Here is a 15,119-nt window from a genome sequence, read left to right as displayed (position 1 = left end):
AGCTGGGGACGAGTGGAAAACCGCGTTTAATACACCCCTAGGACAATATGAATACTTAGTTATGCCTTTTGGATTAACTGGAGCCCCATCTGTATTCATGTCCATGATAAATGAAGTACTGCATGAATTTCTGTACAAAGGAGTGGTGGTGTATCTTGATGATGTGTTGATTTATTCAGAATCAGAGGAGGACCATGTTCAACTGGTCAAAAAAGTCCTGGCAACCCTAATGAAAAATAAATTGCCTATTAAATTGTCCAAATGCGAATTCCATAAAACTGAACTCACTTACCTTGGTTATTGTATATCCCAAGATGGCTTAAAAATGGATCCAGCCAAAATACAGGCGATCCAAGAATGGCAAACTCCCACTACCCGTAAAGAACTGCAATCTTTCTTGGGATTTGCCAACTTTTACCGGGAATTCATTGCAAATTTCGCACAGATCACGCTTCCCCTGACAGAACTGTTAAAAACCAAAGATAAAGGGGACCAAGCGAAGAAGCCCTCCTCCAAATTACTGTGGACACCTGATTGCCAAACAGCCTTTGAACGCTTAAAAATGCAGTTCGTAACAGAACCCATTCTCCGCCACCCCGATGAAAATTACCCCTTCATAGTGCAGGTCGACGCCAGCGATACTGCGATTGGAGGAGTGTTATTGCAGAAGGGGGAGGAAGGGAAGCTTCGGCCTTGTGCATTCTTATCGAGAAAATTTTCTGAGGCGGAAAGAAATTGGAATGTATGGGAGAAGGAAGCTTTTGCAGTAAAAGCAGCCCTTACGAACTGGCGGCATTGGTTAGAGGGGGCACGCCACCCATTCGAAGTTTGGACAGATCATAAAAATTTGGAGGCCCTCCGAAGTCCCCGCCGATTAAATGCCAAGCAATTACGGTGGGCAGAATTTTTCTCCAAATTCAATTTCACTTTGAACTACCTCCCGGGCAAAACTAACTTTCTTGCAGACGCCCTATCGCGCATGCCCCAACATAAGAGCAAACGGGAGGAGACTATAGATACAGTCTTCTCACCTACGCAATTGGGAGGCGTGGTAACCACACGCAGCCGCGCAATCCAACCCCTTCTGCACGGCCAAGAATGGAAATCGAAACTTAAGGCTGAGGTGGAAAAGGAGGGGGATAAAATGCCCAAATCCAAGCTGATTCAATCTCCGCAGGGGGATTGGTTATCAGGAAATAGGTTTTATGTTCCCGACAGTCTACGGAAGGAGGTTTTACAGCGGTGTCATGATGCCCCCACCGCAGGACACTATGGGTACTTGAAAACGCTACATTTAATACAACGGCAATTCTGGTGGCCGGGCATGCGCAGAGACATTTCCCAATACGTAGCCTCCTGTCCCATTTGCCTCAGCGCCAAAACCCGCAAGGGAAAACCTCCAGGTCTGTTGCAACCTTTGGAAACACCCAGCAAACTCTGGGAAATGATATCCATGGACTTTATCACTGATTTGCCAGTATCCAAGGGACATAACTGCATTTTAGTGGTAGTGGATCTGTTTTCCAAGCAAGCCCATTTCATTCCATGTACCACTATACCCACCGCTCGAAAACTGGCAGATCTATTCTTAAAACACATTGTAAAATTACATTCTTTTCCGTCCAAGGTGATTTCGGATCGCGGCGGACAATTCGTTGCCAACTTCTGGCGGGAGCTTTTACAGATGTTAAATATTGAGCAAGGAATCAGTTCAAGCCACCACCCACAAACCGACGGGCAGTCGGAAAAAACTAATCAAATCTTAGAGCAATTCCTTCGTTGCTACATCAACTTCCAACAAGATAACTGGGTGGACCTCCTCCCTCTAGCAGAATTCTCATACAACAACAGTGTACATGCCTCTACAGGAGAAGCCCCTTTCAAGGTTGTGTACGGGGCCCACTTCAACCCTTTTCCGCTAGACGCTCCCCCTTCTCTTTCCCCGACTTCGCCAGATGTGTCTTCATGGTGGGGGGAGGCAGCCCAACAATGGACTCTCATTAAAAAACACCTAGAGAAAGCCAAACAGGATTACAAAAAATACGCAGATCGCCATCGTGCGGCCGAATGGGATTTGCAACCTGGAGACCAGGTTTATATATCCACCAAGAATCTAAAACTAGCACAAGTCAGCCGCAAACTGGCATTAAAGTTCCTCGGACCTTTCACGGTGCGCAAAGTAATCAACAAAGTGACTGTTGCTGTAAATTTACCCAAAAATCTACGCCATGTCCATGACACCTTCCATGTCAGCCTGTTGAAGAAGGCTCCAACAGATGATAAATGGCACGTCAAAGCTCCACCCATTCCAACCTTGATAGATGACCAAATACACTACGAGGTGCAACAAATTTTGGACTCTAAAATTAGGCGCAATCAGTTGTTTTACCTCATCAGATGGAAGGACTTTGACTCTGCGTTTGATGAGTGGGTGAATTCTGTACATGTTCATGCTCCTAGACTAACCAAAGCTTTTCATACTCGCTATCCATATAAACCTGGGGGGGATTTATTTTAAGGGGGGCAGAATGTCAGGTTCAGTGTATATATGAGCTGTACTGACTCCATTTTCTAATGCTTCTAGTGTTTAAGTGCTTTCTCCACAGGTGCACAAGTTCCCAAGCAGACTTCTCACCAAAAGAGATTGTTTTGTCTAACAACGTTCCACCCAAGATTGGCCTTGAGAGAGTCCAGCTTCCCAAGTCTGAAAGATGTTGTTTTGAGAACTGTGGGGGGAGGCTGGTTCAGCTGGGAACTGTTACTTTGTACCTCATGCTTTGCCCTTCATTGGTAACAATGCTCTTGTACCATCCTGAATCTCCTATTCAGGACAGTGGACTATAATGAACCATTTCTGCAGTAAATTTTCCTTATTCAAACAATGGACTCTTGTTTGCTTGTAAAGGAGAACCTGTAGGGAGGACATTATCTAGCCACAGTCTGACAATCACCCCCCCCCCAAGATAATATGAGAAGCTGCTATGCATCTCTTCCCTCCCCAAATAAGTCATACATATAAAAGGGTGGTGAGCAGGCTGAGGTTCTGATGATTAGGAAACAAAGCTGGAATTATAGAGCTGGAATTAGAAGAAAGGGTGGCTAAGCTGCGTTATGACCTCAGCTCTGAGTTTAGTGAACCAGTGTGCTGACGGGGTTGGAATGTCCGATAGAGAAGACCCAGGTCTGAATCTCCTCGCTGCCATGAAAGCTCCACTGGGTAACTTTGGGCCAGTCACACCCTCAGCCTAACCTTCCCCATAAGGTGGTTGTGAGGATGAAATGGAGAACAATGTAAGCTGCTTTGTGTTCCCACTGGGGAGAAAAGTGGGGTATAAATGAGGTAAGTAAAAAAGCAACACAAAACAGGAAACATCCTCTGAGCATTTCTATTTATTAATTAGAATAATTATACTGTGCAAAATTATACTCGGGTCAAAGTGGGTTTTACATTTGCTTTGAAGGAAGTGGTTCTTGGAAGTATACAATAGCATCTGTTTTGTTGACATCGCTGGTCCTTTGTTCCCCATTCTCTCTTTTTTCTGGCACTTTGTATACTGCTATACAGCCCTCATCCGCTCTTTAACTTTGCAGACGTAGCCACAAATCACGAATCCTGACCGCCATACACTGGAGATATTAACTGCACTGGGCCCTATGCCTGTTGGTTCCAAATGCCCAGCCCACACCTGAACTATTCCCGACTGTTTATTTAAGTAGCCTATGGGTAAGGTGCCTGGACTATTTTAATGACTGTTTAAAAATTGTTACTGATTTTATAGTTTTATGATTAATTTATTGTATTTTATGGATGTTGTGAGCCGCCCTGAGCCCATTCGTGGGGAGGGCGGGGTATAAATCCAATCAATCAATCAATCAATCAATCAATCAAATAAATATTCCAGAGTACAGCTAGGATATTTGGGGGGGCCTATCAACACTGAGGTATATCTGACAACCCCTGCCCAGACAGGGTCACCAACATGTAGAGGTAAGGCACGGCAAGAGGAACAATGGATACTATCCCAATATTCCCCATGCAGGCAGTAAAACATATTTCCATAGCTTTTTGTGTTTTTACAGTGTTCCAGATGTGAGTGCTGGCCTGTTTTTCTTCTTCAGCAGCCGAGCTCCTCAGATCAGGAGAGCTTTGACTCCTGTTAGTTCATACCTTAGAAATCGAGTAGGTCTTTCAGGTGCTATTGGACCTGGATCTTGCTCTTCAACTGCAGACCAACATCTCAAACTATCCTGTCAGCTGACTCCTTCATGAGTTTGTCTGCAGTTGCCACAGGTTTTCGATACACAATCTGGTGTGCGTCTGCATGCACATTTTGCAACTGCCATTACAGAGAAAAATTATCTGTTATGGATCCTTCTTTTAAGGGCAGCACTGAAGACCCATCCTATTGGAACAGAAGGGTGATTCTGTTGCAGCTGAACATCTCAGACCACATATTTTGGAGAGAAGAAGTAAGAAAATCAGGATGTTCAGAGCTCAGCACTGCTTTCTGATGTGATATAAATAACAAGTAAGTGCCTCTGGGCCTGCACGGGTAAATTTTTCTCAACCTTTTAAAATTAGAGAATAAGTTTGCACAAAGAGTATTTCTCCAGACAGGCTTGGGCCCAGAATCTTTTTTATTCTAGAAACGGATCACTAGACTAGAAAGATAGCGCTTTGGGAGTAATTCTCGCTACCACTTTTTCATACACGAGTCATATTTAGTAGACAGAATTCTTTTCTTAAAAAGGTTTTCCTGGAGATCTTGCTCAGTCTGGTGGATTAAGGGTCAAAACTAAAGCATGGTGCAGGATATCCCTTATCAAGTCATCCTAAATTAAAACAAATTCAAATTGCAAAGCAGCAGTGGATGGATTCTGTATAGCTCAAAGGGTCGTTTATTTTCCCATGACAGCAAATAGCAGCTGGCTGGGGCAATTTAGAACATGGAAAATTGCACAGGAGGGAAGACTGAATTACCTCTAGGGCTTCTCTGCCCTAACCCCGCCCCCCAACCAAAAGAACCCTGGGGTACAGACTACACCTAGCGTGGATGACCACAGTCAAGGGACTAGAAACAATCTAATAATAGAATGTGGATATGATCCGATCCGATCCGATCCAAGCCACACAGTCGCGCCCGGCCCTCGGCTACTCCATAGATCGTCCCCCTCCAGGCCTTTCTGTCCTATAGCGCGTCGAGGGAGATCCGCAGAGTCTCGCAGTGAAGTTTTTACAGGGTAGTTCACCATTGCTTTCCCCAGCCCAACACACTTAGCTGTACGACAGCCACGAATGGTAAGTCATACGTTGCCACCCCCCTTGGCACTTTGAGCTGGTGTGGGATAAGGGGGATGTGGATATGAATCTAATATAAATTTATATATGAAATAAATCAGTGTAAAGTGACAAAGTGCTTATATAAATTACAATAAATAATTACTATAATGAACAGATTCTATCAAATACATTCCACAGTAAGTACAAAATAGTGCTAATTTATTTCAGATATAAATTTGTATTAGATTCATATCCATGTTCTATTTTTAGATTGTTTCTAGTCCCTTGGTTGTGGTCGTCCACCCTAGGTGTAGTCTAATCCCCCCTCCAGCTGCTTTTCAGGGGAAAACACCCTCGAGAGAGTCTACCATCACATCACTGCTAGCTTGATCCTAAGGGATAGAACTCACATATTGTGACTAAGAAATCTCTAAACCAAAATTAAGCATTGGCAGCACACTTTCTCGCTCCCTTCTGACCCACCATGACAAGTAGGGAAGACTGGAACACATGAGAGAGAAAAGACATGCTGCTGTGAGTTGCAGGAAGTTAAGGATATAGTTTGTGCTAGGGAATGACATGACTGAGAACCGTTTGCAAGCATGCTTATACCAGTAACCACTGTATTCTGCAGAGAACTTGCGGAGAACATCCACTCCATTCACAATACATGCATGTTAAAATACAGATGCAACTGCCCTTTCCACTTGCCAATTTGATATAAATGTATGGGGAAATTGGCAGGAAAATAGTTTGCAGGAATTCCAAACTGCCTTACCAGCCATGCCAGTTGTCCTGAGTGAACCCAGCTATCTCAAAAACTCTTAAATCTTTTTTTCAAGTCTACTATAGCACTGCAAACACAGTGTGCTGTGAAAACTGTCAGGCAAAAGTATGCTTAGTTTGCACCAGGCTAAAGCCCCCCACCCCCGATTTTTTAAACAATAAACCAGGCATCTGCCTCCAAGTTTATGATGTAATTAATCTAGGTTTGTCAGCATAGGAGTGTCTGACTATTTTTATTGTTCTGCCAGTTCATAAATCTAGTTCTGAATGACGCTGAGGAATACTGCAATTTGTACAATTTATCACTATAATTTTACAAATCAAAATTTATCAAATAGGGATTAGGTACATTTTGATATTAAACTTTACCTGGGTTTTTGGGGAGCTCAGGAGTGGCACTATTTGAAACCTGAATGCTTTTCACTGACCAGCTTCGTGTAATACTGGGGAGGTCCCGTGAGGTGACCTTGTCACCTTGATGCTTAATTTTCATGAGGAAAGGAGTCTTGAGAACTGGATGACACCCAGCAAGACCACTGACAGGAAACTGCTGCTTACTTTCTATCTAATTACAGCAGCATAGCTAGAAATTTTCTCCACAAAGCAGGATGCAAAAATGAAACAATTTTAATACATTATAGCGTTCTGTGTTGTATTCCTTCAAGTTTTCAAGAGAAGCCATTTTTAATACCTAAGCCAAATTTCAACTTGAAATTCATTTCATTAATGTTTTGTAGTTTTTTAAAAAAAAGTCCAAGTAGTGAACAGTAGTGATCCCTTTCCCTTTGTTTTAAATTCTTAGCTTCTTAAAATATATAACCTTTTTAATGTAAGCACATTTAAGAGTCTATTTTTAAAAAAAGGAACCAAAATGATTAATCAACAAAAAAAATTATTCAAAACAGGAACATATTTAATAGCATATTAATATACATTAATTTACATGTCAGATACAGAAAATAAATCTCAATAAGCTGAAGTAGTTTCCACCCAAGAAAAGATGCTTGAAGGATCCTACATAGCATCAACATAGATTATCTAGAGGAAAGGGCCCTCCTCTTCCTGCTGTTACCTACAGTGCCCCCCCCCACAAGTCATGACTAGAGGGGGATGGTGGACTCTGAGAACACCATGGAGGGGAAAGTGGGAGTCCGCAGTGGAGAGAGGAAAATGCCAGAAATCACACCTCCAGGCAGACGAGTCTTCTGTAAACTGACAAGGAGGTTAGTCTCTTGGTTCTTTACCCAGCCCGCTTCATACATTAGATTGGTGTCTCAGCTGACACAGAGTATAAAATTAACATTGAAGCAGACATTTGGTAAAGTGATATACCCATGTGCTTTAAGATATCCAACCAATAGGAAACATAATGGCTAAATCAACAATATATTGATATTAGAAAAGGCATCTTTTGCTTCTCATCAGCATTACCCTAGAGGCAGAACCTGTCTCTCAATTTTGAAATGCATATTTAATTTATGTACAGAATATATTGAACTTCCTTTAATACTCACTCAGAAGAAGCTATTTTTACACAGCAGACCACAACAGAATATTTGGTATGACTGGCGTTAAAACTGGAGGTGAGCTAATGGAGACAGTATACTTGTGAGGGAGGACGGCAGACACAACAAATCTTCTAAAATCACAAGTGAAGGACAACAATATGGCAGTTCCCCAGAAAATTGCAAGATAAAATTGGTTTCATTTACTTTTCTTATTTTCTTTTCTTGCTTTCCTTTTCTGCTGCAAGGTCTTTAGTTCAGTCATTACATTCAGAGTTTTATAAACCCACGCAATCTGAAAATCAAAACAAAATACTGACATGTGAAGAGATTGATAGCTATCAAGTGCCTGCATTTGTAGTAACAGATTAGCACTTACCACAATGATGATAGCATTTAGCAGCAAGGGCACTGAAAATATTAATGAAATAAACATTCCTCTTGAATCAAAGTATTGGTGTTTTGAGAATAATCTGCAAAGACACAGAAAAAAAACCCCTCAAGCCATCAGCAGATCGCAACATCGGTAACATATTCTTGTACTATCATCCAACAAAGTTCTATTATTTCTTCCACAGTCCTAAGTATACATCCAATACACAACAATATTTGTATATCCAATTTCAGTTATGTTTAATCAGTACTGTCTTCTGAACGTGAAGCTGAATGCACCCTTCTGAATACAGAAGTCCTTATTAATTTCAATGGAAGGAGCAGAACCACGCAAGCAAACTGACTGCATATACAAACTGTCTACTTGTGTTCAAATGAAAGGTAAGTTGTGATTGAGACAGAGATCACTGCACTGAGCTTAGATGCGACAAGTTCTGATGAAGCCAAACAGTTTTGCAATGGCCTTCAAAGGAATGCAAGTGGCATTCTGTTGTTTTCTGCTGATCAGCTGTAGGAGTGACATATGCACCCTTGCTGCGCATCATGAAAATGCAACACAGCAAAAATAATAAATGTGCAGTGCATAGGTCTCCACAACTCTGCCATGTATTCTGGAGACTTGGCAATTCGTATCCCAAAAGGTTGTATTTTCTTACACCATAAAATATGGTTGTAGAATGCAGTCTGCACAGAAACATCTTAAGAAAAAATGTCAGAGAAAGCCATATGCATCCGTACCACAGCAGCAATTTTTAAATCATAGGCGCTCGGCACCATAAGAAACTGCGCAACGTTAGACCCTACTGATTCATTTTAACTAGTCAGGTTTGAAAACTCACACCCCTCCCCAAATAATTAACACCTGCTTCTTGCACCTGGCCACCTCCTCACTGCATTTGGCTCAGTTACGAGAACTGGGGTAAGTACTCCAGAAACATGTCTGTTTGCTGCTCAGCAATGGCATCTTCTATCAGAAAGCCCAATTAGTGAAAACACTGCACTGGGTCTATGCAGTAATTGGTGGGCAGGAAGCCTTCATTGTTTCAACTTTGGTCTCTATTTCACATCTCCAATTTGTTAATGTAATTGTCTCTCCTCAGAACTGGGGTCAAATTGATCTGGAGCAAAGGGTAAAAAATACTGATAAAGCTTTGCAATCTCTACAGACCATATTTTCCTCAAGCAGTTTGAAGTTAATTGCCCAGTGGTGTTTCATGATTCTTTCCCAGTAATTTTTTAAAAAAAATTGCAATGTGAACTTCAGCATTGTAGGAGTCATTTTTATTCCAACTGCACACCGAAAAAGGAAAAATATAGGCAAATTTGACAAATGCTATATATTCTTGTTTTTCTTTTCGCTGCTGTTCTATAAAGAGATAATTTTTTCCCCTTAGCAGTTGGTGGTATACATAATATAATCCCAAAGTTTCTTATTTTTGTGACTTTGGAGTCTATTCAACTTCCAAACGAGATTAGTAAAGTGCAGTTTTTCAGACTAGGTCTAAATGACAGAACATATGTGTATGTTTTTATGGACTCAAAACTCTTGTTCCCAATAAAAAAAAAATATCCAGGACACTAAACATATGAGGCATGATTCAGCCAATGTGCTGTTATTTTAATGGCAGACACCTGGAGCTGTGCTCAGCTCTCCCACAGAAGTCAGAGACGTCAAAGTCACTTTGATTGAAATGTGTTTAAAATATTTTTGCATATTTATACAATTTATGATATACCAGGTATGCATCAATGCTTTTGTTAACAATAAAACTGTAAAGCACCCATAACAACACACAGAGAGAATGGGAAGATAAAATACGTTTCTTTTGCCATGGCATGAAATTAGCTGAAAATATTTTGTTGCCAAATATAAACATTCATATTATTACCTCCAGTTTGCAGCAGCAGCTTCATTGATGTATTCTGCAGAAAATACCAGGATCACTGCAACAGATAAGACAATCATAATTATCAAACCATTAAAGGATAATGAACACAGAGCTGTATCCAGTAGATGAAACCATAATCAAGCCATCTGTCCTAAATATTATCTGGAGGCCCGTGGCTACACGGTTAAAGCACATGCTTTGCCTGTATAACATCTTTATGCTGCCTTTTGCCTCCATAACGTGGCATTCAGTGTGGATTATACAACTTCACAGAAACCAACTAGGTAGATCATAATGTACTCAAGTTTCCTCTATTGTGCCCCCCCTCAATTTGGTTGAATGGTCTGCCTCAAGAGGTCAGGAATGCTTCCAAGCTATTCATGAAGGGAATGTGGATCTGGAGAGATGGAATTCTATGGGAAGGCACCTTCAATAGAGGCAATAATACTGAAATTTTAATTGTGAAAATTTTAGGAGCACTGCTGGATAAAACCTAGTTATAATGGAGGTATGAATCACAGATAAGTAGGTATGCACTGGGTACTCAACTCTTGTTTGCTGTTTTTATTCAGCTCAGGAGTTGCTCTGATCTGACTTACACTATTACTTTCCCCTCCCCATTAAAGTATCAATTTTCTGTTTATTACATTTACATCCATCCCAACATTGCTGGACTATAGAGATTGCAATCCTAAAGATGCAGATTATTGCAAAACATATGGAACTGTAGCAATGCTAACACAATGACCACAAACTTTAAAATCTTTCCAAAAATGGAGTAACTTTCCTGATCTGAACACTGGATCCCATGGAAGATTCTCAAGTATTCATCAGTGCTTGTGCAAGCAGACTTTTTGTTGTCTACTTGCACTAAGTGAGAGGCATAGTATCCCTTCTCTCTTTGCCATGCGTACAAGACACAGCACGTGGTATTTCTTTTGAAATTATTTCAAAACTAAATTAAATGAAATCATTCAAACTAGCAGCTTAACATTCCACTGCTCCACATGTAAAACACTATCTTGGCCGTTTCCACACACATTGAATAATGCACTTTCAATACACTTTAGTTATCCTTTAGAAGTGGATTTTGTGTTTCACACGTGAAAACCCAGTTCCAAATGATCATTAAAGAACATTGAAAGTGCATTATCCAACGTGTGTGGAAACAGCCCTTGTTAAAAATTATTATTAAAGCAGTCATTATTATTATTAAAACAGCCATTGCACTACAGCTTGCACTGTGCTAAGTACATTTCCTTTCTGCTAATTCAGCACTGGATCTGACCCAGAGGATTAAGCTGCAATAAGGCAAGAGAAACAAATTGATACAACTTTTTAAAAAGAAGCTCCAATCATTATTTTTGCATATAGATCTTCAGTGTTAATGCCATCTTTTCCCAGACATATTTTTTAAGAAAAAAAAATGACCCTTCAAAGATAAGAGTTAGTAAACGTAAGCCAGAGAGTTTGGTTCCAGTTATCCTCGTATAGAGATGACAGAAACATATGCTCCAAAGATCACGAAGTTTGTGTAATTTTGAATCACTGACAAGTTTTGTAATGTTTTTGTTAAGACTAACTATCTTATGTTCAGTTTTGATCCGAATACAAACTTCTGATTGTTACCAATCTCATGTGTTCAGCAAGCTATAACTTGAGATTTAGTTAGTATGATTTTAAAATTATTGTTGTTTACATACATTAGGTAGCCTTGTTTTGAGTTTCTGATGTATTTTTCTGTAACTGTAATGAACTGTGTAAAATCAATATTAGCAGACACAAAAACTGAACTTTTGTAGAGGGCTTTTGGGAACCACTGAGAGGGCTTTTTTAAAGTAAAGATTGGCTTTATGCCTACAGGCTGGAGAAATACTGTTTATGTGAGGTACACTTGTGGTTTAAAAGTGGTTGTATTAATTTTTTTATACATTGTAGTTTCATTAAAATATGCTGTAAATTATTTTAGAGCTTACTTTATTTGTCTCGGGTCCTACTTTGGCACTGGAAGAAAGGTGGGTTGTGACTATTTAATAAATAAATACATACATACACATTAACATAAATACACACCATATGGACTATACGGATTGGCTGAGAATAAGAATGGCCACTTTAATCATTTTTCAGTAAGTCTGGATCCTAATCTAACAGAACAAAAATACTTCATTCATTACTTACTGAGGGAGAGAAAATGTCCTATTTGCAGGCGGTAGTGGTGGAATGAAAAGTAAGTGAGACACAGGCAGACGGTGTGGAAAAAGACAAGGCCTATGAGCCATGGTTCAGACCAATCTGTGTCCTAGAAGTAATACAGGGAGGAAAACACATATTAGAACATTGTCATAATTTCAGAAATGGACCACTTTCCATTGTTTCATTGATCACTTTTGTAATCCCCCCCCATTCCGGTCTCCCCAACCTTGATACAGCAAAGCTTTGGAAAATTTGCATAGAAACATGCTTAACAAACAATTGTGTATGCGTTTCCTAACTTGAGTGGGGCGGGGTGGGGGTGGGGGGAGGATCAAGCAAACTAATGCATAAGAAATGTTAATTTCTATCTTTAAGATGGTTGCAATTGGAATGCAACACAGTTCACCATAGGCATGCCAAAGTCTGACAGTGATGAGTGACTCCAGCTTATTGCTGGATTCTGTGCCAGGTTCATGTTCATGACAGTCATTTTACAAGAATCTTTCATGACTGAAGATGTTTTTAAGAAGACATGTTCTTAAATCCAGTTCATGACTGAGATCAGATTTGTACTAGATGCTACTCAGATCACATCTCATGTTTTTAGCCACTACCTCTCACCAGCTATGAGACGCTCACTTTTCTCTTAAATTCCTTCCCCCGGTGTTTGAAATGCATTCTCTCTTTTTTTTCAGGAGTAAACACTGCTAAAAGTTTTCTTTCATTCCTACAGCAATTAGACACAGTTATTTCTGTTTATTATGATGCTATCTGGATCGTCCTGTTGTTGCTAATATTTGGTCCAAGTTTTTCCCATTGGATTTTAGATTTCTAAACTTCGTTTGTTTTAACTAGGAACGGTTTTGTTGTAAACTACTTAGGGAGCTATTCCAGTTGAATGTGGGCTACTATAAGCAAGTAAATAAATAAAACTATGATATTATAAACATAACTCAGAGAAACATGACTCACAACTGGTTCTACACTTCCCTCTCACTTACTTTGCCCCATAAATATATATTTTGCAAGGATGGAGAGCCACAAGGTTATTGTGAAGATAAAATGAAGAAGGGAAACCCACATATGCCATCTCAGGCTACTTGGAAAAAGGTGTCAGCATTTAATAAGTGAGAAAATCATCTTACCTGGTCCCACCCCCCCCCCATGCCCTGTCAACATGTTACAGCAAATGCATTGAGAAATTCTTATGGCAATCCACATCCACCTGGAAATGCATTTTAAAGCCTACATTTAACTTTATACTGCCCCCCCCCATTTTTATTTTTAAAGTATATACATACTGGCTGTTTCTTACAAACAGATGCATATATGAGTATGTGGGATTCATGTACATCCACCATAACATGTCAAAAGGGCTTCTGTGTGGCACACTGGCATAAATTTGAGCAGAAGGAGGCCTTTTCCCTTTGTGCTTCATAGTAGGGGGAATGTTTTCCCCTGTGGTAATCTTACCTGTTGCACATCTCTTAATGGTACAGTAGCCTAGCCAGAAGGAAGGATGTAATTCTATGAATGCATACATGCAGCTCTGGAAGGAAAATAATTCTTGAGGAATTGTTGCCTCACTGAGGGGCATGAGAGACCATTAGCCACACCATGGAAAACTTCACACATTTAGAGACAAAGGATGGTTCCCCGACCCACCAAGAAAACCCAACCTTACACTATTTTGTAACTGAATAAGTAAGAAAAATATATTGTATATCAACTAAAATTAATCTCCAGTATTGTAAAATATGATTACCACATTGTCCCACTGCTCTGAGCCTTTTAAGAGGCCTGTGTGTTTTGTTTGGGGCTAGAGAGAGTTCTCATCAACTGCTGTTTTGTGTTTTCAATGGGTCATTTCCCTCTTTTGCTTCTTCCTTCTACATGGCCAAGCACAACCTGACACCAGTACCTTTTAAAATCTTATATTGTATATTCTACTCAGCATTTTACATAGGATGCTTACAAGATTAGGCTCTTAAGACCATAACCTGAGACCCCCTCCCCTTAATAGCCAGTCTGACAAAGAGTTGTGGAGAACTTGAAAGGATGCACACTTCGTGTGATTTTTGGTAAGTCTTAATAAAAACGTCTTGCATCTTATAGGGGTTAAACCACCAGGATTAAATACCCACTACACTATGAAACTTACTGGGTGACCATGGGTCTCTCTCACAGCCTAGCCTACCTCACAGGGTTGCTATGAGAATAAAATGAACAGTAGCAGAATGAGGTACTCTGCTGTAGGCTCTGTGGAGGAAGGGTAGGGACATAAGGCAGCTTACAGCATTATCTCCCCCCCCCCCCGGTTTTATCCTCACAACCACAGCCCTGTGAGGCTGGTTAGGCTAAGAGAGCAAGCGAGTAAAAGTAGCCCACAGCCACCCAGTTTTTCCTCCTGCTAAACTGCTGCAGGTTTAAGAGGTAAGACTGCAAATAGGCTAGACTTCCCCAAATAGAATACACCTCCTTGTGCGGAGCACTTCTTGAGAAACCCTCCCCCTCCATGCTAAGGGTTGCTCTCCTCTCCAGAAGATGGAGAGTTGATGATCCACTTCACCACTGCAAGCAGCGGGCGCCCCCCGAAGAGAGAATGTGGCAGGCAGGCGTTCATTTTGCAACAATTCTTCCCTACCCCGCCTCCGATTCCCAAACCATTTCCCTCCTCACCCCGATCTAGGTGGGAGGAGCAAAGGGAAATAGAAAGAATGAATGAATTACCGTCAAGATTCTAAGGACCCCGACAGGGACCCGCCCTGGAGGTTCCATAGCCGGAAGAAAGCCGACTGAGAAGCAAAGAGGTCAGCCCGGCTCGCTCACCCTCTCTTCCGGTTTCAAGTGGAGTGTCGCCATTCGAGGGGAAAAGGCCTTCTGGAGCTCCCCCGCCTCATGCAGGAATTTGCATCGCTTGCACCGTTTACCAAGCAACCTTCCGCGCTGCTCAAGCGTTCCTCCACACAGCTGAGAGGGTGGCTTGCGACTTCCTGACGTCCAATCTCTGGTTATTCCCATTACAGGCTGCTGGCGCGGGGGGAAAAGTGGTTGACAGTCCCTTACAAT

The 15,119-nt window shown here is 41.0% G+C and overlaps 1 protein-coding gene across 2 annotated transcripts; it reads right to left on the bottom strand.

Annotated features, from left to right (window-relative positions):
* Positions 1-6,959: 6,959 nt before the first annotated feature.
* TMEM18 (transmembrane protein 18) lies at positions 6,960-15,119 on the bottom strand. Of its 2 annotated transcripts, none has more exons than XM_054982723.1 (5): positions 14,781-15,119; positions 12,036-12,156; positions 9,855-9,909; positions 7,952-8,045; positions 6,960-7,867 (listed from the first exon to the last, which is right to left on the bottom strand). In XM_054982723.1, exons 1-5 carry the CDS (start codon positions 14,826-14,828, stop codon positions 7,772-7,774), a joined length of 414 nt encoding a protein of 137 aa, XP_054838698.1. In that variant the 5' UTR covers positions 14,829-15,119; the 3' UTR covers positions 6,960-7,771. The 2 variants fall into 2 exon arrangements, with proteins under 2 accessions (XP_054838698.1, XP_054838708.1); XM_054982733.1 differs by lacking the exon at positions 14,781-15,119 and adding an exon at positions 14,526-14,738.

This window comes from Eublepharis macularius, chromosome 1 (genome assembly GCF_028583425.1).
Source record: "Eublepharis macularius isolate TG4126 chromosome 1, MPM_Emac_v1.0, whole genome shotgun sequence".
Lineage (NCBI taxonomy): Eukaryota > Metazoa > Chordata > Lepidosauria > Squamata > Eublepharidae > Eublepharis > Eublepharis macularius.
The sequence above is the reverse complement of the archived record's forward strand: the minus strand, read 5'-3'. Positions and strand labels throughout refer to the sequence as shown.

Coding starts and splice junctions, on each gene's coding strand:
- TMEM18 (XM_054982723.1), bottom strand. CDS start 14,828: ATGGAACCTCCAGGGCGGGTCCCTGTCGGGGTCCTTAGAATCTTGACG. Junction 12,157..14,780: donor GGGTCCTTAGAATCTTGACG/GTAATTCATTCA, acceptor TATTACTTCTAG/GACACAGATTGGTCTGAACC. Junction 8,046..9,854: donor GCTGCTGCTGCAAACTGGAG/GTAATAATATGA, acceptor GTGTCTTTGCAG/ATTATTCTCAAAACACCAAT.